This window comes from Micromys minutus, assembly GCF_963924665.1.
Source record: "Micromys minutus genome assembly, chromosome: 28".
Lineage (NCBI taxonomy): Eukaryota > Metazoa > Chordata > Mammalia > Rodentia > Muridae > Micromys > Micromys minutus.
Window position 1 is genome coordinate 752,924 of NC_137963.1, and position 26,092 is coordinate 779,015.

Consider the following 26,092-nt stretch of genomic DNA (forward strand, 5'->3'; position numbering starts at 1 on the left):
TAACTCCAGTTAAATTGAATATTTGTTCAAAGGGAAACTCCAGTAGTTAAAGCTGGTATTATCAGTGGAGCGTCCCCGCCCCCTCCCGCAGATTCTGGTGAGGGTGAGAAAAGGGACGCAGCTCAGTACAAAGTGATGCTTTGGGATTGTTCGGATTTTTTTCTTCCCTTCCCTTCTTTAAAAAGTTAAGATGAGGTTGCCTAAAATTTATGAGAGAAGTATTTGTTTGGATTAACCCTGACTGTCACCTCCTTTCATCTATAAAGACTGTCAACTTTATCCCAGCTTCTCAATAAGAAGAAATGACCAGTACAAAGGAAATTAACGTTGTCAGAACGCTAACTAGAGGATTTGCCTAGCGGGGGCGGGGAGGGGGCGCTCCCCGTGGCGCGTGCCCTAAAGGGTTAACTAGCTCTGGTTCTCACAGTTTCCCCGACTTTACCTGTCCTCCTAGACCCGCCGCCCTCCCCGCCTCCCCACCCCCCCGCGCCTTTCTTCATCGGGCTCTTGGTTTACTGGGGCTGCAGCTGGTAGACTTGGCAAGCTCGCCTCATTAAGAGCGCTTTTTGAAAACGGACTGTGTTTGAGCATTTCCCTAATGAGGACAGGACGGGGTTAAAAAGTGACCATTTCATGGTTGACTTGAACCTGCCTACTTTTCTTGATGTGTCGTTGTGAAATGCTTGATGTGGGTAACTTCCACTTGGGGAAGGAAAAAGTCACTGGTTCTTTCAGGTCCGCTGGGGAGGGCACAGTGGTCAGGAGTGCGAGGACTGGAGAAAGTTGAGGGGGAAAGTCCGGGGCGCAGGATGGGAGCGGGAGGCCGCGGGGGGCCTGGAAACGCTCGGCGGCCCCTAGCTAGGGCGACACGGAGCCCCGGGCGCTCACTTTTCTTTCTTCATTGTCTGGGCAGCCTTTGATTCCTCCATTTCCCCACCCACCCCTAGCGGAAACCCGGAATTTGGGGGGCGGTGTGTGTGGGAGAGAGAGTGCCCGCGCGAAAGGGGGTGCGGGCCGGTCGCCTCCCTGGTCCCGGGAATCAAGTTCATTCACTCGGCAGGGGGCGGGGCGGGGCGCCGGCTAGAGCGGCCGGGGAGAACCGCAGCCGCACACGCACCCCGCGCGCTCCCGCCCCGCAGCCTCGGGCGCGCCGAGGCCCCGCCCTGCCCGCACCCCCGCGGGAAGGGAGCCGCTTTCCGCCGGCGCCCCGGGCCCTGGGGGTGGGGATTGGGACGCCGCCAGCGCGGTAGAAGGAGGAGGAGGAGAGGAGGGGCGAGCTGTGGCGGTGGCGCGGCCTTCCCGCTCCGAGCGCGGCCACGTGCACCGGGCGCCCGGGGAGGGCGGGCCGCCGCGGCGAGGCTCGGGGGACCCCAGGGACCCCGGCGCCCCTCTCCGCTCGCCAGTGCGGGCTCTGGGTTGGGCTGCGCGCCGTCCCCCCCCTCCGCTCCGCGCTGGTTTGCTCCAACTCCAGGAGGCCAAGTTCACTCTGGCCCCCGCCTCCGCCCTCTCTCCCTCTAGCCGCCTGGGGTGCTAGAGTCGGCGCCCTAGCCCCAGCTAGGGGCGGCCTGGGTGTGAGGGAATTTTCCATTCGTTTCTTGGGCCCTGGCCGGTTCAGGGCTTCTCCCCTTAGGATGTTCTCCTGGCTTGAGCGTCTGCAGCGAGTAGTGAAATAACCTCTCCCTGGGCGGGTTTTCGGGGGTGCACGAAGTGTGGCAGAGAGAAGAGCTATTTTTGAAAAAAAAAAAAAAAAGAAAAAGAAAAGAAAAGAAAAAGAAAAAAGTCCCAGTACTGTGGCACCGGTCTGATACCTTTAACAAATGAGGGAGAGAGACGCGAGGGCTGGGGGAGGCGCGCGGGAGGAGGAGGAGGAAGGTGGGGGGCGGGGGGTGTGGAGAGGCTGGTGCAAAAGGAACGCGCGTTTGCAGGAGGAGGAGGAGTAAAGCGGTGATTGTGTAATTAAATAATAAAACAATCCTTAAGTCTGATTTGGAGAGAGCTCGAGCGGGGTCCAGAGGGTGGAACCGGTGAATCTTTCAACTTGCAAGTTTTTCAAGGAAAGAAAGCGAGAGAGGGAGGGGGAAAGCGCCCAGAGCAGAAAAGAGGAGTTTGCAGCCAAGCGGGATCGATCGTTTGGAATTTTTTTCAGGAGGTCCTTCCGATCCCTTCCGTGGGCTGTGGGCAGCGGCACCGGCAGCGGAGTCCACGCTCGGCGGGTCAGACGCGGGGCGAGGCGGGCGGGCGGCCGTGCGGAGGGGCAGGAGCGCAGCAAAGGCTTTTCCGCCCCGGAGCTCCGCGCCTGCGCCCCCTCCCTCACCCCGGCCTCTCCCTGCTCCCCCCCTCCCTACCCCCACCCGGCCCTCTCCGGCGCGCGCCCCGCTACCCGCGCGCACTCGCTTGCGCTCCCCCTCGCGCACACACATGGTCGGCTCGCGGCAAAGTTTCGCCTGCGATCGCCACTCCCGGATCCTGCAGCAGGGTTGGCGGCGGTAACCTTGAACTTTCCCAGCGCGGTGACACATTCTCCTCGCTTTCCCCACCGCCCGGCCTCCTGCGCCCCCCTCCCCGCCTTTTTTTTTTTTTTTTAAGCATTTCACCACCCACCACCTTCCCAATCCAACCCAAACCGAACCCTCGCGCACCCCAAGCCCCCAACAACAACAACAACAACAACAACAACAACTGCAAAATAGAAAACAAATCCCCTAAACAAGCAGCCTGCACCGGCGGCGGCCTCGGAGAGCTCGGCCGGCGCGCGCGGACCGCAAGAGGGTTAAAAGTGTAGATTGGATTTCACCCCGGGAAATCTAGCTCGCCGAGTGAACTTGAATCTTTGGCTATTTAAGGAGGACTGGGTTTGTTGCGAAGTTGCGGCGATCCGGCGCACAGCCCCGTTCTGATTGATCGCGTCGCTGGGCTCAGATGACTGTAAAATGAATAGATGAAATCCTTGCTTCTCGAAGATTTTCTTGGGCATCTCCGGGAAAGTGCGTTTTAAGGCGAAGTCATGATGTATTCTCCCATCTGTCTCACTCAGGTACTTATCTTGGTCGCTTTCTCGAGCTTTCTCTGACCCCAGCCGCCTTTGTTGTGTCTTTTTGCTCTTGAGCTGCAGACCCTCTAAGGTTTTTGCCTAACCTGGTCTTACCCGGAGAAGTAGTGTGGAGTTGCGGTGGGCTGTGCGGGCGGCTTGGGACCAAGGCTGCCGTGTGCGCCCATCCCAGCGCCCAAGCGGGGAGAGCCGGCATCGGGCGGGTGAGGTTGCTGGGGTGGGTCGGGCCAGAACCTGCGGCCGTGAGCCCCTGTACTCTCCCCCCAGGAGCCTGCAGCGACCGCGGTGGCGGTCACTGCGGAGGCACCTTCACCCCCTGGCCGGTGCGCATGGGGCAGACTCACGTTGAGAACGGCTGTAGAGGGACTCTTGGGCAAGGGACTGAGAGCTAGGCTTGAGCGCCTTTGGACTCGGTTGCCCGCAGTGGGCGGGTGGCATTAAGGTGGTGGGTCCGGAGGACCTATTATTTTGCTATTTGGGGATAGGACCTAAAATCCTATTATACAGTAACCCACACTTTGCGTTTTTAAGAGACCCCACTTTAGAGACGATGTTTACGCTGGCAAGAGTTGAGTTGGTGGTGGTAAATTTTTTAGGACTTTTAGGACACGTTTGTTTTAAAAGTGAGACTTGTTCATTTGATGATATTTGAACATAGCTCGCAACGCATAAAGAAATGTTAGAAAAGTGAGGTCTTTTTTTTTTTTCTTAGACTTGGAAATTTGCCCTAAGGAACAATGTTAGAAGGTAAAACGCCGTCTTCATAACTAAAAAACCCAAACCAGTTTCTATCCCTTCAGTTTGATAGTAAAATGAAAAAGTGGTCAGATTTAGCGACTTACCTGGGCGCGCTTTTCTCCTTTTGTAGATGCCCGACAAACTTACCAACTGATGAGAGCCTAAATACCTTAGTCCAGAACTGCTAATTTACTGCAGTTAATTCAACCTTGAAAGTTATGGGAGAGTTTACTTCCAACTTTCAAGAGTATGAGTCTGGATTGGTCATTGAAATTTTTCATTGACATTGTCATAAAAACGAAACAGAACTGTCGTCTAGTTTTGGTTGTCTTAAAGTTCTAAAAAAAATCTAATATTATGACGATGCATTTTTATAATGAACAAATAATTAAGATTTCAATTGTATGACAATTAGAAACCATTGTGATTCAAAAGGACTGCGGCATTCATAAATTGTGAATGAAGATGAAAACAGTGATAAGGGGCACTCAGTGATTGGACACAGCCCTGTAGCTTTTTGGCTGACACATTTTTTATTGTTTATATTTTGTTTGGCATCTGAGTATGATTAACTTAGATATGGCTATTTTAAGCAAGCAAACGTGCACTTTAATTTAACAAAACTGGAAAAATGGGTTGTTTGAGTTCTTTGCATTTTAAGTTATGAATGATAGTAACCCAGGAGTAGGAGATGATTAGCTCAGGTAAAACAAATCGCCTATAGTGGTAAAAGTTTCTTTTATTTATCCATCCACAGGCTTCTCTCTCTCTCTCTCTCTCTCTCTCTCTCTCTCTCTCTCTCTCTCTCTCTCTCTCTCTCTCTCTCTCTGGTAAACCATAAACATTTTTATTCTTTCTACTTTGTGATCAAAGGAAGCAGATTGAAGTAAGCTTTTTCTTCACAAAGTATGGCCTGGCTTGTTCTTACCTGGGAAGGACTGGATAAATTGTGTGTGACTCCATGTTTGTATTTCCAACACTTGTTTTTTGGGGAACTGCTAGCAATTGCACTGCATTTTTAGTATCTCCTAAATAAGCATTAAAGTCACCAGCTCCATCTTAATTCGTGTATGTTAGAAGCACTGTTGCAGAATCCTGACACATGGAATGTTAGGGGCCTAAACTGCACAATCATCCAACCACCACGTTGCTATTCAAGGACACATACTTACCAACAGTAATTCAGGATGATGACTACATATTCTCTGTTGTTTTAGCAGTATAAATCTGGGTTGATGTATTAGCATTGTTTTAGAATTTAAGGCCTACCAGAGAAGGAGTTACAGTTTTAGAACTCTCAATTAACAATCACTTTAGTACTTTGTAGGTAACTCAAGGAGTTGCAAAAGTGAGAGTTTACTAAAGTGTTACTTTTGTATCAGATGAGTAGTTTAGTCTTCTGTTATAGGAGCATAGTAGCTGCCTCACAAGCTGTTTTGAGGCATACAGATAGAAAGTAAACTACATTGCTAATTTGTTAGAAACTTTAAGAAGTACTTCAGGTTTTATATTAACGCATTTCGGTTGTTTTAAATCCTAATTTAAATGATACTACCATTAACATGATATTTAGCAAACTGCTTTGGTGTAGGATCATCATAAATCAGCATTTGTAGGTCAGTATGAGTAAAAAGAAAATTAAGGAATGTCTCTCTGTTTTAATATTTCATTTTCTCTGCACATAAGCCTTTGGTGCAACACTCAGTTTGCATGATGATGTTTTTTTTTTCATTGTCATCCACGTTCCTTCAGCATTTTTTTCAGGGTTTATTGTTACGTACTGATCAAGAGCACACAGTATTTACTCTTCCATTGCTGCATTGGGCCAGTTTTCTAGCCCTTTCATGGAAACTATTGTTTCTGTAAAGCAGAATAAATAAGTCTAGTTAAGCAAGATATTTTTATGTTTATATCTGAAACTTGCCTATTTATTTTATCAATTTACTTCAACACAGGCAAGTTTTATGATTAAAAGGGTTTTACTCGGCATCTATGTGTTTTAATGACAATTCTGAGTCAACTTGTCTATATATCTTAGTGTAGAAACTTTAAAATGCTAGATCACCTCCATACTTTGGTTTTAAAAAAACAGTTTTGATAATTTCTTAGTGTGATTGGGATAATCCTAGTTAGGATATTTGAATGCCTCAACCCTGTTTGTTTTTCTTCCACATGAGGACAGCCACGTTCCGAATTCATGCCATTTACAATTATTAAGAATATATTACAAAGCATCTTTAAAAAGCAGTCCCACATAGGCAATGACATTTAGGTACAGAATGCAAAAGTAAACAGGACATATTGCTTGTCTCTACTTGTTATCATTTTGGGATGGTATGTCTTCTCAAGTAAATGTTCTACTTAAAGTTGACTCTGCACAATAAAGAGGCTCCAAAGAATATTAAGGCAAATTTGTAGGCTGAGAAAGTTTTCCACTTTTTTCATCAATAAGTTATATTTTAAAACAACATTTGCCGCCAGTAAAAGCAAACCTAAGACAACAGTAAGACAGTATTTTTTTGTATTTTGTATTTTTTTTCCAAGCTGGCTGTGAGTTTCCAAATTCAATGTACAAATCCGCATCCTCGTGATGTGATGCAATTGTTTAAAATTTAAAATTTGTTAGATGACAGATGATGTTCATTGCCAAGTATTAAACCTCAAAACTATTTAATCAGCAGTTATGTTTGATGTGCATATAAGAAAATGAAATGTCACTGAACATAGTATTTAAGAATCTAAGTACTTCAGTGTTCCTGGATTACTTAATAGCCATTAAATAATGGTGCGTTTTACGAAGTGTGGTAAGGGTAAAAGGAGCAGGACAAAGCACTCTCGCCCATTTCCATTCTCAGAAGCATGGATGCATGTTTTTAAATCATATCAGTAAATCACAGTAAAAGTCAGATCATAGGAAGTGAGTTCATAAAGTACATTTCAGTCCACATTTCCTTGAGCAGGCTGCCTTCCCTTTTGCATATATTTTGAGGGGAGGGGATGAACAAAGTTTTTACAGTTATAGTGGGAGCTAAAAGCATGGTATCAGAAAGTGTATGGGGATGGGATGTCTTCTCATGGGCTGTGGTTGCTGTGAGCAGGGCTGCCTTCCCACACAAAGAACAGATTGTGGTTTAACTCTTTCCATGGGTCCTTTAATGTGCCCACATAGTAACTGAATTGTTCAAATCTCTGCTGGAAAGTACTGATCGGTTTAATTTCCTCCATGGCATTTGGCTATGCCTCATGCTGCGATGTAATCAGCTACATTCTGTATTATAAAATTTTGAACCATTCTTAGTCGGCAGTATGTCAGAATACTAGATAACCGTGTTATTGATTAGGGGAGACATATACCTGTTCTGGGTCTGAACTGCAGACTGCTAATATGTTGTAGTCTTTTGCCCTCAAACCTTGAATTTTATCTTACTAAGGCTTTCGTGGAAATCAGAATTCTGGGGCTGCTTCTTTGTTGGAATGTTATTAGGTTGCTTTGAACACCTTTATCTTACGAAATTAGTCACTCTGCAAGGCTCTTTACTCCACGTACTGTAGAGTAACTAACCCGAGCAAGTAAATTCTGGCTTGGGATATAACCCATTAGAGAAACTTGTTTTGTGGTTAGGATGACGGAACAGTCAACATGGCCAGAAATAATGGTCGTGATAGAGTTTTCCTTTGCCTCAGTGCTTGGTTTATTGCAATCATATAGTGTACATGCATGGGATGCTGTTCTTTTTCTCTGAACAGCAATAGGCCTGAGCTTATATGGCCAGCTTTACCTAACTCAGGGAGTAGTAAATGCTGACTCCATTTGGAAGCAACATGAAATACTTGTAGGTAGAGATGATCTGCATGCAATGCCTAACAGCCTCATTCCTTTAAAAGGCTTAGAAAGAACAGACAGAAAAAAAAAATGCTGGGCCTCAAGGTAAATCACTTAACTCACAGCCATATAGTTGGGAACTATCTGAAGCACTTGCGGTCTCCGCAAGCACATGTATGTGTGAGCCCATAGTCCTGCCCCATGTTCCATCCATGTAGCACATGAATTGTAGGGATTCCACAAAAGCAGTAACCGACTAGGGTGCACTCGTGGTGTCACCGTGCCACAGCATGCAGAGAAACAAAGAATGGAAAGTTGGTGCCAAGTTGCCATTTTTCATTGTTCACCTCAGATTGATTTTTTAAGGGGTTTGAATAATTGCCATACTCATGTGAACGGTTAACAAATTAACTGACTCTGTGGGGCTTCGTAGTCTGTAGGAAAGCCACCGCAAGGACATTCACGTTCTTGTGTTTTTAACTTCCAAAACTATTTGAAAATGTGTGTGTGTGTGTGTGTGTGTGTGTGTGTGTGTGTGAGAGAGAGAGAGAGAGAGAGAGAGAGTGTGCTACTGGAAGCTAATGTTGGTGGTGCAGGGAGAGAATGCACTGTTCAAAGTATGAAAACCTTGTGCTCAGAACGCTGATAGACAAGCTGTGTCCTTTGCCCACTTTCTCTCACTGTATACTGGTTTCTTTAGTTACCACTCTTGGAATGGTGCTGTTTCAGTGTTGGAATGTTGGACGTTTGATAAGAAAATGGATCAAGTTTAATGGCGCATGCTCTTTGTGCCCCCAGCAGCCTCTTGCTGAGAGCATGCTCTAAAGCGGGAACTGTGTGGTGTTAGAGTGAGCATCTACATACATGCTTTGTGTTTCTGTGCCACAGAGGAGAGACACGAGCTGTGCCATTGCTCCTGCCTTCTAAGAAGCTCTGCTCTGATTTAAAAAAAAAAAAAAAAAAAAAAACCAAACCAAACCACTGTGTTCCTTGTAAAATGGTACTGCATAGTGCTACTTGGTTAATCAAATATTTAAATATTAAACTTGGTGCCATGTGCCTTATTTTAAAGGATGTAGATGCATGGCATTGAGGTGGGAATGAGGGGGATAGGACCAGAATGGAAATATAAAATGAAACCTATTTTCTCTGTAGGAGAGAGAACCAGTTTATAAATTTTGGTGGAAAGGGGATATACTTTATTTTTATTTCGATCTGCTCTTTTGTTCATTTTAAGTTAGAAAATAATATTATAATATTTTTTTAAATAAGTTTTTGTGCTGAGTTGGGAGATTGTGTCTTTTTTTTTTTTTTTTTTTTTTTTGGCATTGGAAATTAAACTGACTGTCCAACTCTTCTCCCCCATCTTTTGCAGGATGAATTCCACCCATTTATCGAGGCACTTCTTCCACACGTCCGTGCAATTGCCTATACTTGGTTCAACCTGCAGGCTCGAAAACGCAAGTACTTCAAAAAGCATGAGAAACGAATGTCGAAGGATGAAGAAAGAGCAGTCAAAGATGAGTTGCTCAGTGAAAAGCCTGAAATCAAACAGAAGTGGGCATCCAGGCTCCTGGCCAAACTGCGCAAAGATATCCGCCAGGAGTACCGGGAGGACTTTGTGCTTACCGTGACTGGCAAGAAGCACCCGTGCTGTGTCTTATCCAATCCAGACCAGAAGGGTAAGATTAGGAGAATCGACTGCCTGCGACAGGCAGACAAAGTCTGGCGTCTGGATCTAGTCATGGTGATCCTGTTCAAAGGCATCCCTTTGGAGAGTACCGATGGAGAACGGCTTATGAAGTCCCCACACTGCACAAACCCAGCACTTTGTGTCCAGCCGCACCATATCACAGTATCAGTTAAGGAGCTTGACTTGTTTTTGGCGTACTACGTGCAGGAGCAAGGTAGGAGCAGATTGTTCTTTCTTCTAGCACGGTAAACACTGCACATACACCTGCAGATACGGGATCTGTGGCTTGGACTAGAGTGTCCTGGAAGCCTCTGCCCCCTCTGGGAACCTTGGCGTACTCTATGTCCACCGTCATGTGGGAGCCATGAAACTAGACATGGAGCTTTCCTATGTGGATAGGCTTCCTCATTTGAAGAAAGACCAAAAGGACAAACAGACACAGAGTAGTCTCAGAAATACAGTTTATTGCACTCCACTTTCCATGACCACCTGAAAAATGCAACTTTACCGATGGTAGTCAAAGCACTGTTTAATAATCTTTGTACTACTCTCTTACCTAACGAGGCAGATGAACTTTGTTCAGGAGTCTAGTGGTGGTTGCACCAAAAATCAAATTAGCATTTACTATTACAAAATATCTAAGCTGGTCATTATCAAAATACATATCTGGAAGAGGTCTAGATTTACTTCTCATATTTCTATCAGCATGTCCTTTTGATTGTGCATTGCGCACTGTAGATTTAAAGCAAGCAGCTCTCATTTAAATAATTTATTATACTTTCCCAGAGTGACCAGGGAACACTGTCTATTACTAGTTTACTGGAATTCAAATTCATAAGGCCTCCCAATGAAGAAGTCACAGCTTTCTTTACAGTGCATCACAGAGCAAACCAGAAAGAGGGACTGGTTACACTGGTTTAAAATAAATCTCAAAAGAATGCAGAAACCCCATGTCAGACCATGTTTGCAGTCCTCGGTAAAGAGTGCTGTAAATGTGCGCGGGGGGGGGGGGGAGTGCAAAATAGACAGTGGGGGTCCCAAGGAGTTTTGAGTTTCTTTGTTGTTGCTGTTTTTCTTAAGAAGGTGAGACTTTTGACTTTGTTTTCTTCAAATCAGCATGTCAGGATACAGTCCACATAGGAGAGCACCATACTGAAAGTGGGCTCGACTTTGGGCTGACACAGATGGTGGGTCATTTCTGAACTTGGCCTGGTGGGAGGGAAGATGGCCTGCAGATAGCCAGGTGGCAGACAGTTATATGATGCTCATTATATCAATTTGGGGTTTAATAAATTGAGGTGCGTTATTGTCATCCAGAAAAGTGAGATAAGAAAACTGATCTTATGACTCAGGCCTTGCCGTAGAACTTTGGTTTTTCCCTTGAATTGATTAGTCCTGGAGATATGCTTGGGTGTTATTTCTAATTTCTTGCTTTGCTATTTTAAATAACAATGTTGGACATCATTATTTTGGAAATGTGTCTCTTAACAAACAAAACACCACATTTGTTATTTTCCTGTGTTAGAACTAAAATTCAAGTAAAGATAAGTGGGGGGAAATACATATTTTTCATCCTTGATATCCTAAAATAAAAGCTTATTAACACATGACAATTTGATTGACAGCTGTCTAGGAGGTGGCATTTTAAGGTGGGCTACATGCATGTGTTGGATTGACTATGTGTTGTAAGTGTTGTGAAAGTCTCTGGTTAGAAGGAAAAGTTTTGCAAAGTAGGTCATACAACTCTTTAGTCGGGAGGGAAGATATGTACAATGTTCCTCCTTTGACTCTTGATAGTTAGTCACTAAGTGGACATACGTGTCCATTTATCCCAGGGGAGGCAGCCAAATCTCTTCATTTTGTTGAACTGACAATAGAGAATACCCTTTGTATTTAGGAAGATAGATTTAAAAATGAAAAGAAAAGACATAAAGCCTTAAATATATTCTTATTTAAAAAAAAATGATACTAGTGGTCACGATAATCATGAAGTTTTGAGCCAAGTTGTAGAGATTGTGTGTTCAGATAAAACACTGATGCAATATGAAAATCCTTTTGGTGTTTTCTCTGTACATTCAGTCACCTGTCCCCTCTGCCACCTGCCCTCACATCATCTCTTAACATCTGGTGACTTCTTACGAGAGTCACAGCCCAGTGCTTTTGTGCTTTCTCTTTTTCAAGGTTTATATCTTTTTTTTTTTTTTTTTTTTTTTTTTTTTAATTTATAAGCTGTGAGTTGACTGTCATTCTGTACCACCGCTGATTAAAGAAAGAAGGTTCCCAAAGATAAGTCTGCAAACACCCCGGGGTGCTTCATCTCACACCATAACTTTTTATTTCTCCTCTAAGTACATGAAATCATACTCGCTGCACTTTAGAAATTAGATAAAGAAAAGAGGAAAACAGGAAGGAAGCATTAACACAGGAAAAAAAATACTTATAACAGAATGAGCAACAAAATGACTTCCCCCTGTTCTTCCTGTCCCCTTATAAGGGACTGGGAGAAAAACAAGAGGAAAGACAGAGAATGCCAAAGATGGTTGCCGCTGGCATCAGGATTGGCATCAGACCCTCTTTGTTTAGCTCAGGATGCCTGTGATTTGTTAGTTGGCATCCGCGTTGCAGTGTGGAGAGATGTTACAATATATTGACAATTTCCAGATCTAGAAATGTCAATAGTCCTCTTGGCTATTTGCAGATCACATGCTTCGTCTCTGATGGAAGGCAAAATAGAGACGGGTAGATAATAAACTTCCATTGTTGACCAACTTCCCGTTGCTTTTCTTTCTCCCTACTTCTCTCTTGGTTCAACCCATACTTACCCTTTCTCCTTCCCCAGCAGCCTCAACTTTTCTGAAATGTGAAAATAGTTACTGAAGATTTTACTACATCTGTCTCTGATATTGTGTTTGGGAGAAATTTATATGTTTTGAGATCATTTTTGATATGTCAATTATTAGGCTTTTGCATCACAGGGCAATATTTTGTTCAAAGTGTAAGGTCTTTGTTATTCAGCTTCTTCCTCTTATATAGCCCAGTTGACCGCAATTCAGCCCATTTTATTTTATCTTTTTCACATCAGTGGAGGGTCATATGAAATATAGTTATTTATGAAATTATATGCCTTTGTTTTACCTAAGATTTTGTAACTGATTTGAGAGTAGCTATATTTAAGTCCATAAAAAAATCATTTGATGCTATTGATTCAAAGGGCTGCGCTTCGGCTGTTCCGTTGCTACAAGAACCGCCATTTTGTTTGTGAAGTGCCAGGCGAGGGGGAAAAAAAAGGCAGACACTGTGTTTGATGCCAATAATGGTTGCCAGTGGCACCGAGGTTGGCATCAGACCCTCTTTGTCTAGCTGCTGAATGCCTTTGATTCGTTGGTTGGCATCCGCATTGCAGTGGGCACACTGGAAAGTTTTTGACAATCCCTGAATGAAAGCTGCATGCTCGTCTGCCGCAGCAAGGCTTGGCTAATAGAAAAACCTTCCCCCCCCCCCGAACCCCCCACCAAAGGCTTAAAAAAGATTGTGACAGATTAAGGAAAAAAATCGTTCTAAAATGGGCTCCATATTCCCAAAGATATTAAAGATGTCTGATGATTCTTAGGCAGGTGGTACCTATTCCCCATCTTGTCTTTGTTATTGCGTTTATCCACACAAAGCAACGAAAACAAAATGAAAACCAGCAAGCCCGGTGCAGCACACCTTTCCAGGACATACTGCCCTGTAAAGTATAGGGGATGGTATGAGGAGTGTGTGGGGACATGCTCAGTGTAGTGATGTGTGAGTACTATTGCTCCCATTTATATCTCTATGTATTTCTTATTCAATTTCTAGTTCTCTCAGTTTCTAAACCTCATTTTTTAGTAGCTTGTTGAGAGATCCTCACTTCCCTCTCTAGTTAGCAGTGTGTATAGTGAACACCTGAAAAACCTTAATGAGGGAAGTACATGCTAAAATCTGATATAAATCAGTCACTCCTGACCTCCTCAGTTCTGCAACAAGATGTTGCAAAAAAATTCTTAGTACAAGATTCCACGTGCTGGGGGCAGTGTGAGGTTGGAGAGAGGACAGACAACAACCAAAAGGCTAAAATAATTTTGGTTCAAGTTTCCTAGATAGCTAATGTTAATATTACTTCCCAGTTAACCACCATTATCTCATTAATTAATAAGAAGGATTAGCAGCTCTACCCAAAGGGTTACACAGAAGGAAGAGTAGCTATGGGAGGCCTTGAGTCGCCAGACTTTGTCCTGTCTGGAGCCAGAGGATGCAGGGATGCTGGTGGAGAGGCATGTTAAGGGCTGTGGGGAGGAAACGAGGCCTGGGCTTTTTCTGAGCTGGGGAGGGTTTTTAAAGAAAAGAGAGGTCACAACACAAAGCTTAAAGACCTCTAGAGATAGTATCTGCTGTTATGAATTTAACAGATGGGCGTTTAAAGCAAGTCAGCGTAAGTGATGTTTGGATCCTACTTTCTACTCTTCTTAGATATGTTTTTGGCATATGGCAAAATTCTGCAGTGCTGCTTGCTTCTATCCTGAACAAGGAGCTTCCTTTAGCCTGGTTGAACCCATAGCATTAATTGTGAGCCATTGTCACAGATCTGCTCTTTCTTTCTTTCTTTCTTTCTTTCTTTCTTTCTTTCTTTCTTTCTTTCCTTGCTTGTTAAGTGGTATATCATAATCGAGGCGTGTTTTGAAGTTGTGAAGCATGTGACTTGTTCAGAAGGGAAGTTGTAATCATTATTGTCTTTGAAACAGAACTCTTCCTGCTTGTCACATGGCATTAGTGAGGACACACATGCAGAGAACGATTTCTCTCCTTCAGCTACTGCAGCTCAGAATCCTTCTGGGTAACAATTATTTCCTTATGAAAAGCTTAAATAGATAATTGTTTGCAAGTTGACAGAGCATTTTAACATTTTAATACTTTTCACTTCATTTGCAGGTATTTCCCATTGTGGGGTAAAATACGCTTTTCATAACTTGTTTAAATGAGGCTGCTCTGTGTGGTGGCTTTTGGTGGGCTTGCATTGTGACATCAGAGAGCGTGAATTTTGTGTGAAGGATAAATACTTTGGATGTGTGTTCGATTTAGGGAGATGCTGTTTTAAGTTTTCCCATCCTTGTACCCTGTCCTTGACTGAACTCCTGAACCCTGGTATGCATTTGTTTGCATTCTTCTCCATACACAAGATAAAGAAGGGCTCTTGCTGGTATGTCTTGCCCTAGGCTTAATGAGACCTTTGTTAGAACATATATTGTAAGATGAGATACTTAGCAATTTTCCCACTGATAAGGACAAAGCAGAGTCAACGGGGCCAGAAGTTCACCCTCTATGCCATGATGTCCCTGCCCCAAGATAGTTTTGCCAGACAACTCAAGAGTTAAACTCTGAGGCCCTGGCTGCCAGCTGGGAAGGTTGGCATCTGTGTCCTGATATGGTGAGGCAAGCTTCTGCATTGCTGTTAATATGGTCTTACTTTTCAAAGGCAGAGTGAAGAGACAGAGACAGGGTTAGAAACGTCATTTGTTACAATTAGTGTTTTCAGATATTCAAATACACCATGTAAGGCATTATTTTCTGAAGGCAGCAAAGTTTGGTAAGGCATCCTATGGTGGCATAAGCTTTAGGCTTGGTTTCCTACCCTGCCCTCCCTCCCTTTTTAGACAACAGAATGAATCTTGAAATGAAAAAAATAGGTGTATAGATTTTGCATCTTTAGAGTGACACACGTTGTACTCTGTGACTCTCTCGAGTAAGAATCAAAATTGTGTCCGTTGCATACCAGCTTGAATAAAGGATCTAAGATACTCAACTTAATAGGGTCTTTATTCTCATAAGCCTTGATTCTGCTAAGTTAACATGAAAATGTCTCCTTCCTCTTGCTGTCTCCCCTGAACAGTTAGAATGCAGCCCCTGAAGATGAAGGCGTTCATGGCTGAATCTGAATCCTCTGCAATTCCTAGTAGCTCAGATACCTTAGTTTTCATTTTTGTTATCACAGTGGCTTACAGGACAACTAAACTTGATTACCGCCTTGTTTGGAGGAGGCTTATGAGAAATGGGAGCAGCACACACGGTTCGCACTAAAACCAATCAGTACTTAATAGCTGAAAATGCCATAGAACAAGGCCGATCTCCTTTAGGAAAGTAGCTTCTGATAAAGTTTCTTTTAGTGTATGGAATAATTGCATTTTATAGTGCAGTGGTAATGGGAACCGAATTCATGACCCTATGGGAGTTATTCTGCACACATGCTGTGGCAGAGTAGCCAGCAGCAACTCTCAAAGTAAGCATTTCAGCTTTTCTCTTCCACCCTTCCCAGGAAGAATCCAAGGCCCCACAGTTATGTGATTGAAAATTCATGTTGGTCCAGCAGCATGTCTCATACTGAGCACAGTGAAGAGAGGTGCTCCTTTTACCCCTGGGCTCACCTTTCTGTCACGCTTGTTGTACATTGTCTCATTTTAAAGTAACTTCTTAGGTTTTTGAACTGTGGTTAATTTAACAGAATTTGGTCATTAAGATTTGGCATAGAGAATAAATCATCAAATTGTAGGGAAACTTGTCAAAACTGAGTGTGTACAGCAAGGAGTGAGTTTGTGGGATTAGCTTGTGTTAACTGAAAGTTACAGGTTGTGATACTAATAACCCCTCAATGGTTGGGCTTGTTGGCTGTTACATTATTCAGAAAATTGGAATAAATGGCTACCAATTAACCAGTGGGGTAGAGAGACCTTGAGGCTGAATTGAGGGCTACCCAATAAAAAAAATAAATAAAATTCTTACAATTTACACTGAGCAGAATTCTATTAGGGGGGCAGCCAGCCATTCGTGTGCACCAGTACATTGTTTATAATAAAAGACTTAGATGCATAGTCTCTCTGTTCATGATGATAGTTGAAGCAGGACACTGTTGGTGAATCACAGACAAGTTAAAGAGCTTTGAATAAAGACTATATAATTGGGAATATGGAGTGATGGATGAAGTAATCTTATGAGCTGAAAAGTTGCCTGGAGGTGGTGAATTTTCAGAATCCCATTTTAAGGCACTTCAGAGCATGCATTAAGTTACTGATACAGCACAATCAGAAAGCAGAATTTGTTCAAACAAGTACAAAGCCAAGTAGGAACTGCCTTTGAATAAAATTCGAGAATGCTAAGTACATGCCGTATTAAAGCTATAGTTACCTTCAAGTATTTCTCAAAGTAGGAAATTGAATAAGTACTAAGCACCGTTTTTTTAAAATACAAGGGCATATTTAATATTACATAAATTCAAATATGTCTTCCATAAAACTACAAAAATAGTATTTAACAGGTACTAACTACTATTAAGTAACACATACCCTAATATGGAACCGATATAAAGATTTTTTTAAAAGCTTGGCTTTGTACATTTATATTGGAAAAATGCAGGCAAACATGTGATAGTTTTAACAGTAACGGATTGAGAGCAGGGAAAATAAATCTGATCAGGCATGCAGATGTTAACAAAGTTACTTGAAATAGAGTGTATCTGGTAATTCGTGTAAGTTGCAGACTCGACTTGTGTTTGTAGGAACTGGGGCATGGAGGCTGTACCCATCTATTAGTGAATTCTAAAGTGTGAAAAAAATGCTCTTGCTTAGGACAACTTGTATTTTATTATTCTGACATCTGCAGTTTCTGGATGGATTAGCCTAAATTTGCTATGCTATGTTAAAAGCCTTGTTTTATGAGGTTGGTCTCAGCTTCTGGCCTTGGTGTCAGGATCCCTGCTACGGGATGCAACTTGCCTTGTTAGGTTTAATTGACCAAAGCTGATGTGCTAAAACAACTCATTTGGGCTGTAACTTATGCCCTGGCTAAGTTGCTACCTGAATCCCTTGACCTTGACTTGTCTGGGTCATGAAACGGCTGCGAGCTGTTTGACCTTTCTGTTGTGCAGCAATGGCACTGTTTCCTCTTATTCTTTTATGGTAATAGCTGACAAACAGGCCCCAGCCCTATACTTTACACCCCAGTGGATTCAAGGCGTCCCTCTGCAGTAACTACATGTTATGTTTGACATGGTCTGGCTACAGAAGTGACTTTCCTTTGTTTGCTGACAGTGATGGGGACAAATTTGCTGCCTTGCCGTCTATAGGAGGTAAGGGGTTTGTGTTCTGGAATTTGGAGGGGTTTGAATCAATTCTTTGTGGGTTTCCAAATTGTGTGTTTTGTATTGACTTGTCACAGTTTCCTATCCCCATCCCGTTGAGGCTTACTTAATAATTAATAATCCATTTATGGCTTCCTTATTTTTCAACACTTTTAGCTGTTACAATAAAAGCATTCTATAGTACTTATATAGGTTAAAGTGATAGATTTAGCTATGCGCAAGGTTACTCAGTTACTAATCTGAGAACAGCTGACTTATACTTGTCATTATTATCCAGCCCTGGACAGATTAGAAATGAACACTTTAACTGGGTGTACTATCTTCCACAATATCTTATAGTTTTAAGGGAAACTCTTTCTCATTGAGGTAAATGGCTAAATTTCATGACATAGTAGTGACCCATAGGAGTAAATGTGAAGATTTTATTTCTATGGGGACTTTTGGCAATATATAAGGTTCATTGTTTATCTTATTGAGCAGTAAATTGTTTTTTTCTGTTCCCATGAAAACCTCATGTTCAAAATGGTGAATTTTTACCTTGGTTCCCGTTCAAGGCAGTGAAATAATTTTATTTTAAAAATATTGGAAATGTCTTCTAAAACGTTAAAACACAGATATTTTTATCCTACCAATCTTTTCATTGCCAAATGTGACATTATAGTTCGTGAATTTTCCCATATTTGCCAGATTAAATGTTTAAAAACGCAAACTGTTACATTTTATTTCTAAATTATTAGAGGAAAGAAGGAAGTTTAAGTTAAGAGTGTGTAGTTTTCTCTTGTGCTGAACAGCACACTGTTTGTACCAACAGATGAGACCCAGTGTGGCAGTGAGGCCCTGGGAAAAGTGCTAGTGTTGTGGGTTCTTGTTAATTTTTTTTTTAATCTTCTACAAATAGTGGGTGAGAAACTTTATTTGAAAAATTCTCTTAATGATTGTATTAGACCGTCTTCTTGTAGGGATGTTCAGACATCAAGGAATTTGGTTTTAAACTTTAACCCTGTTAATAATGCATTTTAGGGCTCAGAGGGCAATCCTGTAGGATCATCACTGGATCAGCAGCCTTAGATTTCTGCTCCTTATTCATCAGAGGGAGAATGGACCCCCACAGGCCTTTCTGGGAATCCGGCACGCAAAGCTAACCTGGGGTGGATATGAGCTAGTGAGTCACATGCCAGTGGAGCTGAGGTGTGAAGGATTTTGAAAAACATCTGTGATGTTCTTCCAGACACGGTCCTCAGCTCTTTAAAGATTGCTAAAGTGATCTCAGCTGTTGAGTTGCAGAGGTTCAGTTTCTGGTCTATGGATAATTAGTGGGTGCTGGGGTATGCACATGTGTGTTTTGGGTTTCAAGAAGAGAAGTTCGGGGGAAAAGAGTGTAGGTCTGGCAGGAATTGAGAGGATAGAAGATTTATGGATTGAGGAGGGAGTAATCTTTCAATTACTCATAATTGTAGATTAGCGATTAATCCATAGATGAAAATCTGTCCTTTGAGTTTTGGATTTCTTTTGCAGTTCAGCAGATCTACTTTTCCTTGTGCTTTCTTAGGATTTGTAAAGAAGTATCTTCATTCTGACTGCTGAAACAAAGTAGCAGACTGGCTGGCTTATAGGCCACAAAGTACTTCTTCCTCACAGTTTTGGAGGCTGTTAGTCCACAGTCAGAGTCCAGGGAGGGCCACCTTCTAGGTTGCTGATCCTCACCTTCAGTGTCTTGTTAGAAAACTCAACTGGGATCTCTCTTCAAGTCACTAATTTCATTTGTGAGGGGGCTGCCCTCCTGAATTCATTTGGTACCAAATGTGTTTCTTAATACCATCATCTTCAGGGATAGGGTTAAACAGGAATTTTGGTGACACACAAACTGTTCCAGTTTGTTTTCAGTTGTCTTAATTAAACCCCATGACCAAAACAACCTGGGGAGGAAAGGGTTTATCTCACTTTCAGCTTCCAGGTAACATTTTACCACTGAAGGTAGTCAAGGCAGTAACCCATCAGGAACTAAAGCAGGAACTAATGGAGGGATGCCACCAACTGGCTCTATTCTCTTCTGACTTCTACTCAGTTAGCTTTCTTATCTAGCCCAGTCACACCTGTATAGGGATGGTACTGCCCAGAGTGGACTGGGCTCTCCAATACCAGTTAACAGTAAAACAATTCAGGTTCCCTTTTCCCAGGTGACTTTGTCAAGGTGACATAAACTAAGCAGTATACAAACGTTTAGTTTCTCAAACAAAGGACATGCCCATTATGGCACAGTTCTGCTCTTGCCTTTATGAGCTTTGTAAGTTTGGTTAAGTCCTTTACATTACATGTACTTTGATTTTTTTCCCTTCTTTTATAAAATAGGGGTCATAACGACTATTTTAGGATTTGTGAAACCATGTAAGTAAAGCATTCATTTAATAATAGCCATATTTTTCAATATATATGAAGGAATATAACATAGAATACAGTAGTATAGTCTATAGACTACCTGAACATGGAGGGAAGGAATATGTGAATATTTAAGCACGTTTGAACCACAGTGTTAATAGTTATCTCCAGTGGTGATAAAATAACCTAAAGAGAGAGGGGTGGAAAAAAAAGCAATGTACAGTAATACTCCTGTGTATGGGTCCTGGCTAGTAAGAACTTTGAAGGTAGGTAGGCATATACAATTAGCTAATCCTATATGATTTTGAAATACACTTAAATTAGAACTACAGTATCATTTCAGGAGTCCTCGGATTTTCTAGAGTTTCCTTGATGCCTCTAGAAATATTTCAGGGACAGAAGTAGAATAATTTTCTTTGTGACTTTCGGAACAAAAAGCTTGACATGTGTCCGATAAAGAGTGTCCCAGTTAGAACTTAGAATGAACTTGTTACTCTGCCGTGGATCGTGGAAGTTTCCTCTGTGTCAAGATAAAGTCACCCACATTTGGAAGAGCTTCATTTACATTTTATATTGAGTTGGACAGAAGTGTGGGTGACATGACAAGGCTGGACGGCAAGTTAAAAGGAACAAGCTGCTGGTTTTGAGACTCTCAGTCTGAAAGGTCCCGTGATCCTTAGTTGGGTCAGAGCCTCAGAGAGTTTAATTGGTTACATGAATTGTTTTGATTCCTCTACCATCTGACTCTTCAACTCAGCCTTTCCTACTCCTTCTTTTTGTGGCTTTCTGAAAATTAATTAACTGACCTCTAGAGGGAAGAAGTTAGTATTTATTGCTTGGAGCAATTTTACTTTTACAAAGAGCAACTGGAAGTCAAAAGAGAAATGGTTAAAACATTGGCTTCTCCCCACCATGAGGTAATTTGGGATCAGTGTTTGACTTCAGTAACTCTGGTTGGTTGGCTCCTGGTGGGCCTGGAGCTAAATTTGTGTGCCAGATTCCTGGGCATCTGGATGGTCTTGCTCTCTGTGGCCAATGGACTGGTCCTCTCACTCACTTTACATAGCAGTTGAAACTGTAGAGATTATGAGAGATATCTTTAATTATATCTTATACTGATGCTATGTGCAGAAGAAACATATTCCTACATGTTGAAGGGCTTGGCAATAGTGTTTATCATAGACCTAAAGGATCTATTCAGGGGTCAGGAGGAGAGGTTGTTCCACATTTGTCTAGTTGTTAAAGGGTAACTAGGGTGTGCACATTGGAACATTGATTAGCTTGTTTAGATTTGGAACATAAGTGCTAATCTGCCTTTTTTTTTTTTGAGAAGATACTGGCATTCAGTTGCTGTTCAGAAAATACACAGAAATCTATAAAAGTGAGTTCCTAGAACACAGTGTATCCTCAAATTTTCAACACTCAAATTGGATTGCTGCTGATAACATTTGTAACATGTATTACTGCATCTTCACAATGCTCTTGAAGAGATTTGTATACACTTCTGATGGAAGTTCATGTGATGCTACAATGAGAACATCCACATGGATCTTAAACACTGGCTGTGTTTTGTAGCTTCTCAGAGATGCTGCAATTCTCTTTTATTCCTGCCACGTCAAGCATCATGTTTCAGGGTATGACCTGTAGTTATCATGTGCAATTTTGGTTCCATTTATAGTATCCAAATAAGGGAAAAGCAGCTTATAGTAATATGAGGATCACTGGTCTTACAATAATTAAATAGACTTGTTATACGGCATTAATCCCGTTTGGAACAGTTGGAATGACTTCTCAGTACTAACAAACACAGCATTAGGGCTCACAGTTAATCTGCTTTTGTATCCAACATTCATATAATATAAAACATGTGTATGGAGAAACATATTTCAGATTTAAGATGAGTTCATGGGAGGACAAAATAAAATTGTACTAGATTCAAGCATTATGAACACAGTTCCAAATACTGATAAAATCTGGAATTCATTTAGAATGAGAGTAGGTAGAAAAGTATTTTTAGCAACTTGTGAGTTTTCTTCTTTGGTGAATACTATGTTTGTAGTCTTAGAAATGGATTTTTTCCCCTGAGATCCATGTCTTGTAGATGTATGAGGCACACATGAAATGTGAATAGAAACCTTTATGCAGCTATTAACACTTTGTAACTTGTGGTCATGGTATCTGTCATTGGTACACCCTCTGGTCAGTCCTAGAAAGCATGAAGCAGACTCAGTTTTAAAGTCTGGTCCGATCTGTAGTTCATGGGGGTAGACTATGCTAATGAAAGACTCATCTTTCATTCTTTGTTCGAAGAGCATCATTATGGTTTTGTTGAAAGGGCTCTAGAATTAGGATTATGTGTATGTCTCCTGTGGTACAAGCCCCATGAGGCATGGTTTTCTCCTCAGTGTAGGCTTCTTTACCGTCCTTGAGTGTTTCACACTTGGGATTGAATTCATCTTTGGTGCTCCTGTTCCAGGAAACATATCTCAGGAAGGACAAAGTATTCATCTATTGTAGGACAGATTGTATCGCCTGTGCAGAGGGGTGTGCAGCCATTTTGTGTCACATGCCTGGGACCAGCTACCACATTGTCAGAGAAAAACACGACGTAGCAACAGTATTAGATCATGCAAATGAGACTACTGAATAGTAATAGTTATGGGCAATATTTTGGAAAACACTGATTAGTGACAGTTTTATTACAGTAAATGTATGTATCAAGTCCCCAGATTTCATTGTAATGCACTGAAAACAGATGTCAAAGTGTCCCAAACAGAATTTCATGGTTAATCTACATATTGCATGGAAAGTAAAAACAAGTCATTTAGAATTCTGTTATTTAATCCTTTTAGAAGGAACGAAAATATACAATTTAGATTTTTCTCCCTTCTTTCTTTTAATTTCAGTGTTTTTGTTTTCTAGGGGATAAATTATTTTTTTTTCTGTTTGTTATTTTCTTAAGATGCATATGGGAGGAGGTATGTGTGTGCATATGGATGTGATTTTACTTAGTGTACTTTTAACTGTAACTTTCTGAGCAGGAAGTCTTTGTACTATAGAAAGGAAAAATTAGGTGCTAAATTATTTAGTGACTCGGCAGTGGGATTACTTTCTTCTATTTCTTTGTTTACTGGCAGATTTCACTCTGGGCCACACAAGGATGCAGCTGAATGAAGTGAAAGAAAAAGCAGTTAGTGACTGTACTTCTGTCATGTCTCTGGGGGACTTTGTCTCTTAGTGACTCAGTTTCTAGAGGACTTCTACAAGACCTCTTAGCTCTGGCATCTTAGGAATTTGGCTTTTGGTTAGCTTGGCCAAGGGGCAGGGCAGTCTCCACCATGATAACTAGGTCTTAAGATTTGAAACACTTGCTAAATTGGAGTTTTAATGTGTTTTATTTATTATCAAGTATTATGTAACATTTCCATGTGGTTCAGTTCAAAGTCCAATAATCAGATGGTTCAGGTCAGTCTATACTTAAAAATAATACAAAAAGGGTTATTCTTAAAGAAAATAGCCTTTATTTGGAAGGATTTTAGTGCAGAGGGGCAGACGTTGGGTTGGGGTCGCTCTCAAGAGACTGTGGTTTGGAATATTGTGCCTAAGAGACCCAAGCCTCTTTGGTTGTTTATGTTAGTCTGACTGCTGCAGGGGCAGAGTAAGCATATCTAATAAGAAGCTTGAGTTTATGAAAACACCAGCCACAGTTTTTAAAAAGAGACAGAGACAAAAGTCATAAAACATCCCATATTCTCACCCACTTTCTTGAAATGAATTGACTCAAGGGTCTTCTGTTTGTCTTTCCATCTCTTCATGGGAAGTGCTGTAAGGAAGCCAGGCAGAGGCCATGTTTTCCAGGAGGAGCTAGCTGGCTTTCCCTTCTCAGTGGCTGAAAAAAGCCACTCCCTTAAAGTTACAGACAACTAGCTAATACCATGGATGCACTAATAGTCTGGAAACAGAAAAACATCTAAAACATTAAAAAAAAAATGCATTGTTTAGCTTCCAGAAAGAAAAGGTTTGATGTATTTGAATAGATGTTTGAAATTGGTTTAAGAAAAAAACATTGAATGGAAAGTTTCATATTTTAAGAAAAAAAGTAGGAGTCGTCCTGAGGAGCTGGTTTACAGGTTGCTTCTGGATCCCTGCAACTTTCAGATTAGTTTGACGATTACTATCTCCATTTCTCTCTGTGCCGTGTACATCTTTGATCTCAGTGAACATTTTTTTTTTTTTAAGGTTTAAAACAAACACCACATAACTGCTCTGATCTGAGAGATGCTTCTAAGGCCTATGTCTCAGTTCAGTTTTTGGAAAACAAAACACTAGGTTCAATGTCAAAGGACCCTTCAAATGATATTTTAAGGTAAGTGTCTTTTTTAGTATGAGAAAAGATTGACCTGTAGTTCATGTTTCATATGTGGCCTGCCCCGGGGAGTATGGTGAACACCGGAATGAAGAGGAGGCAGGCAATGTTACATGCACATTATTTCAAAAAGCTCTAGTTGGATGGTTTGGGAAACAAGTTTTAAGGTATGTTTCCCAGGCACAGTTGTAGTTGGAAAAGCACATGAATAAAATTGAATAAAAGTGAAAGGCAAAGCCATGACAATGGTGTGGGAATGTCCCAGGAAGTAATGGCCTTACTTTATTTAATTCATTCATTTATTTAATGAGAAAATATATGTAAATTTAAACTGCAGACTAACAGGGGAATTAGATGTGGTTACAGAGGTGGTACAAGAGAAAGCCTTCAAACTTGGTAAATTGTATATTGGGACTTATGTTATTATAGCTATTAATTGGTCAGTGTTTCAAAACGCCACTCCACCACACTCACACACACACACACACACACACACACACACACACACATACACACACACACACACACACACACACACACACACACACACATACACACCGTGTGTCCATGTCAGTCACTGAGCAAATTCTAGATCATGCCATGGGTTTGACTGATGGTTTTAATGTTCACCATGTGATTGGATAAGTTCCTTTTATTTGCTAGGCTGTTTCCCCGAGCTCTGGAGTGTGATCCACGTCCACTTGGCAGTTCCAGATCCAATCCGAAAAGGCTTGTAAAGTGCCTAGTACCACGCCTCTCACACTTCAGGTGCATGATAAAACATTTACCATCAGCTGGGTGTAGTGCATGTGACTTCAAACCCAACACTCAGGAGGCAGAGACAGGTGGGTCTCTGCAAGTTTTAGCCAGCCAGGGCTATACAGTGAAACGGTCTTAAACAACTCATTTCAAATCTAAAGCCATTATGGCTGGTCTCTGACATTAACCAGCTCACATGATGTTGACACATATTCAATTTTTATTCTCAGAGAGAGTGCTCCCTACTTTTCTCTGAGGAGCCTGGAAGATGAAGTGTCCCTTTATGGGGGTAGAATATTAATTTGAGGACAGTTAATAAAGTAAGAAGAAAAAATAACCCCCTCCAAAGTTCTAAGTTTTTAAAAATATTGTAATTATGGGGGAAGTTGCTATGTGGTTTTTGAAGACTTCATTTCTACTGTGAACATCAGAGAACTACAGTGTCCCTGTCCTCATACCAGCATCTGTAGGTAACTTAAAATGTAGCCTTCGCTAGGAGTATAAAGGTATGGAAGCCAGTAGAACTTCTCATCAGAATCCAGTATACATCACTATTGTTCTTACTCTTAAGCCCTTGATCACCGACATAAAAGTAATTGGAAACACAAGTGAACATACCTGTAGGTGTTACCTGACAGCAAGTACTTGGGTCAGTGGTATTTATTTACATCAGAAACCAGACTTTGTGTGTTCGTGGACTTGAATAATAATATTCACGTTTATGTTACTATGCATCTATTTATAATATATATGCATTTCCTTTTTATTTTATTAGTTTTAGTCACAATTCCCCCAAGTGAGCTGAGAAGAAATATTTTAATATTATATGTAAAGTTATTCTCTGAAAAAGTTTTTGACTGTTTTGTCTTTTTAAAAAAAGTGTTAAAATTATTTTGCTGTTTATGTATTTTTAAGTGCCTGAAATACTGTGGTACTAGAATCTTTGCCTCAATATTCACTTCATAGTAATCTTACCTTGTTATTCATTTAACAGTTGTTAGCTTTTCTAAAGTGTATATTGTACATATACAAATGTATTCATTCTGCTACTGATTATAATTTTGCACATGTAGAGTTAATGAGGTAAGCAGTTATGAAATTATTAAGATGCATCATTTTACATGTAAAACTTTGGTGTA

The 26,092-nt window shown here is 41.5% G+C and overlaps 1 protein-coding gene across 5 annotated transcripts in view; it reads left to right on the forward strand.

Annotated features, from left to right (window-relative positions):
* Nucleotides 1–1,980: 1,980 nt before the first annotated feature.
* The window catches only part of NFIB (nuclear factor I B), a 206,466-nt gene continuing 182,354 nt past the window's right edge, over nt 1,981–26,092 (forward strand). For all 5 annotated transcript variants that reach the window (XM_080940240.1, XM_080940242.1, XM_080940241.1 and 2 more), the window contains exons 1-2: nt 1,981–3,034; nt 8,986–9,517. In XM_080940240.1, coding sequence (XP_080796366.1) covers nt 3,005–3,034; nt 8,986–9,517 — 562 coding nt within the window. In that variant the 5' untranslated portion in view covers nt 1,981–3,004. The remainder of the gene's footprint in view (nt 3,035–8,985; nt 9,518–26,092) is intronic.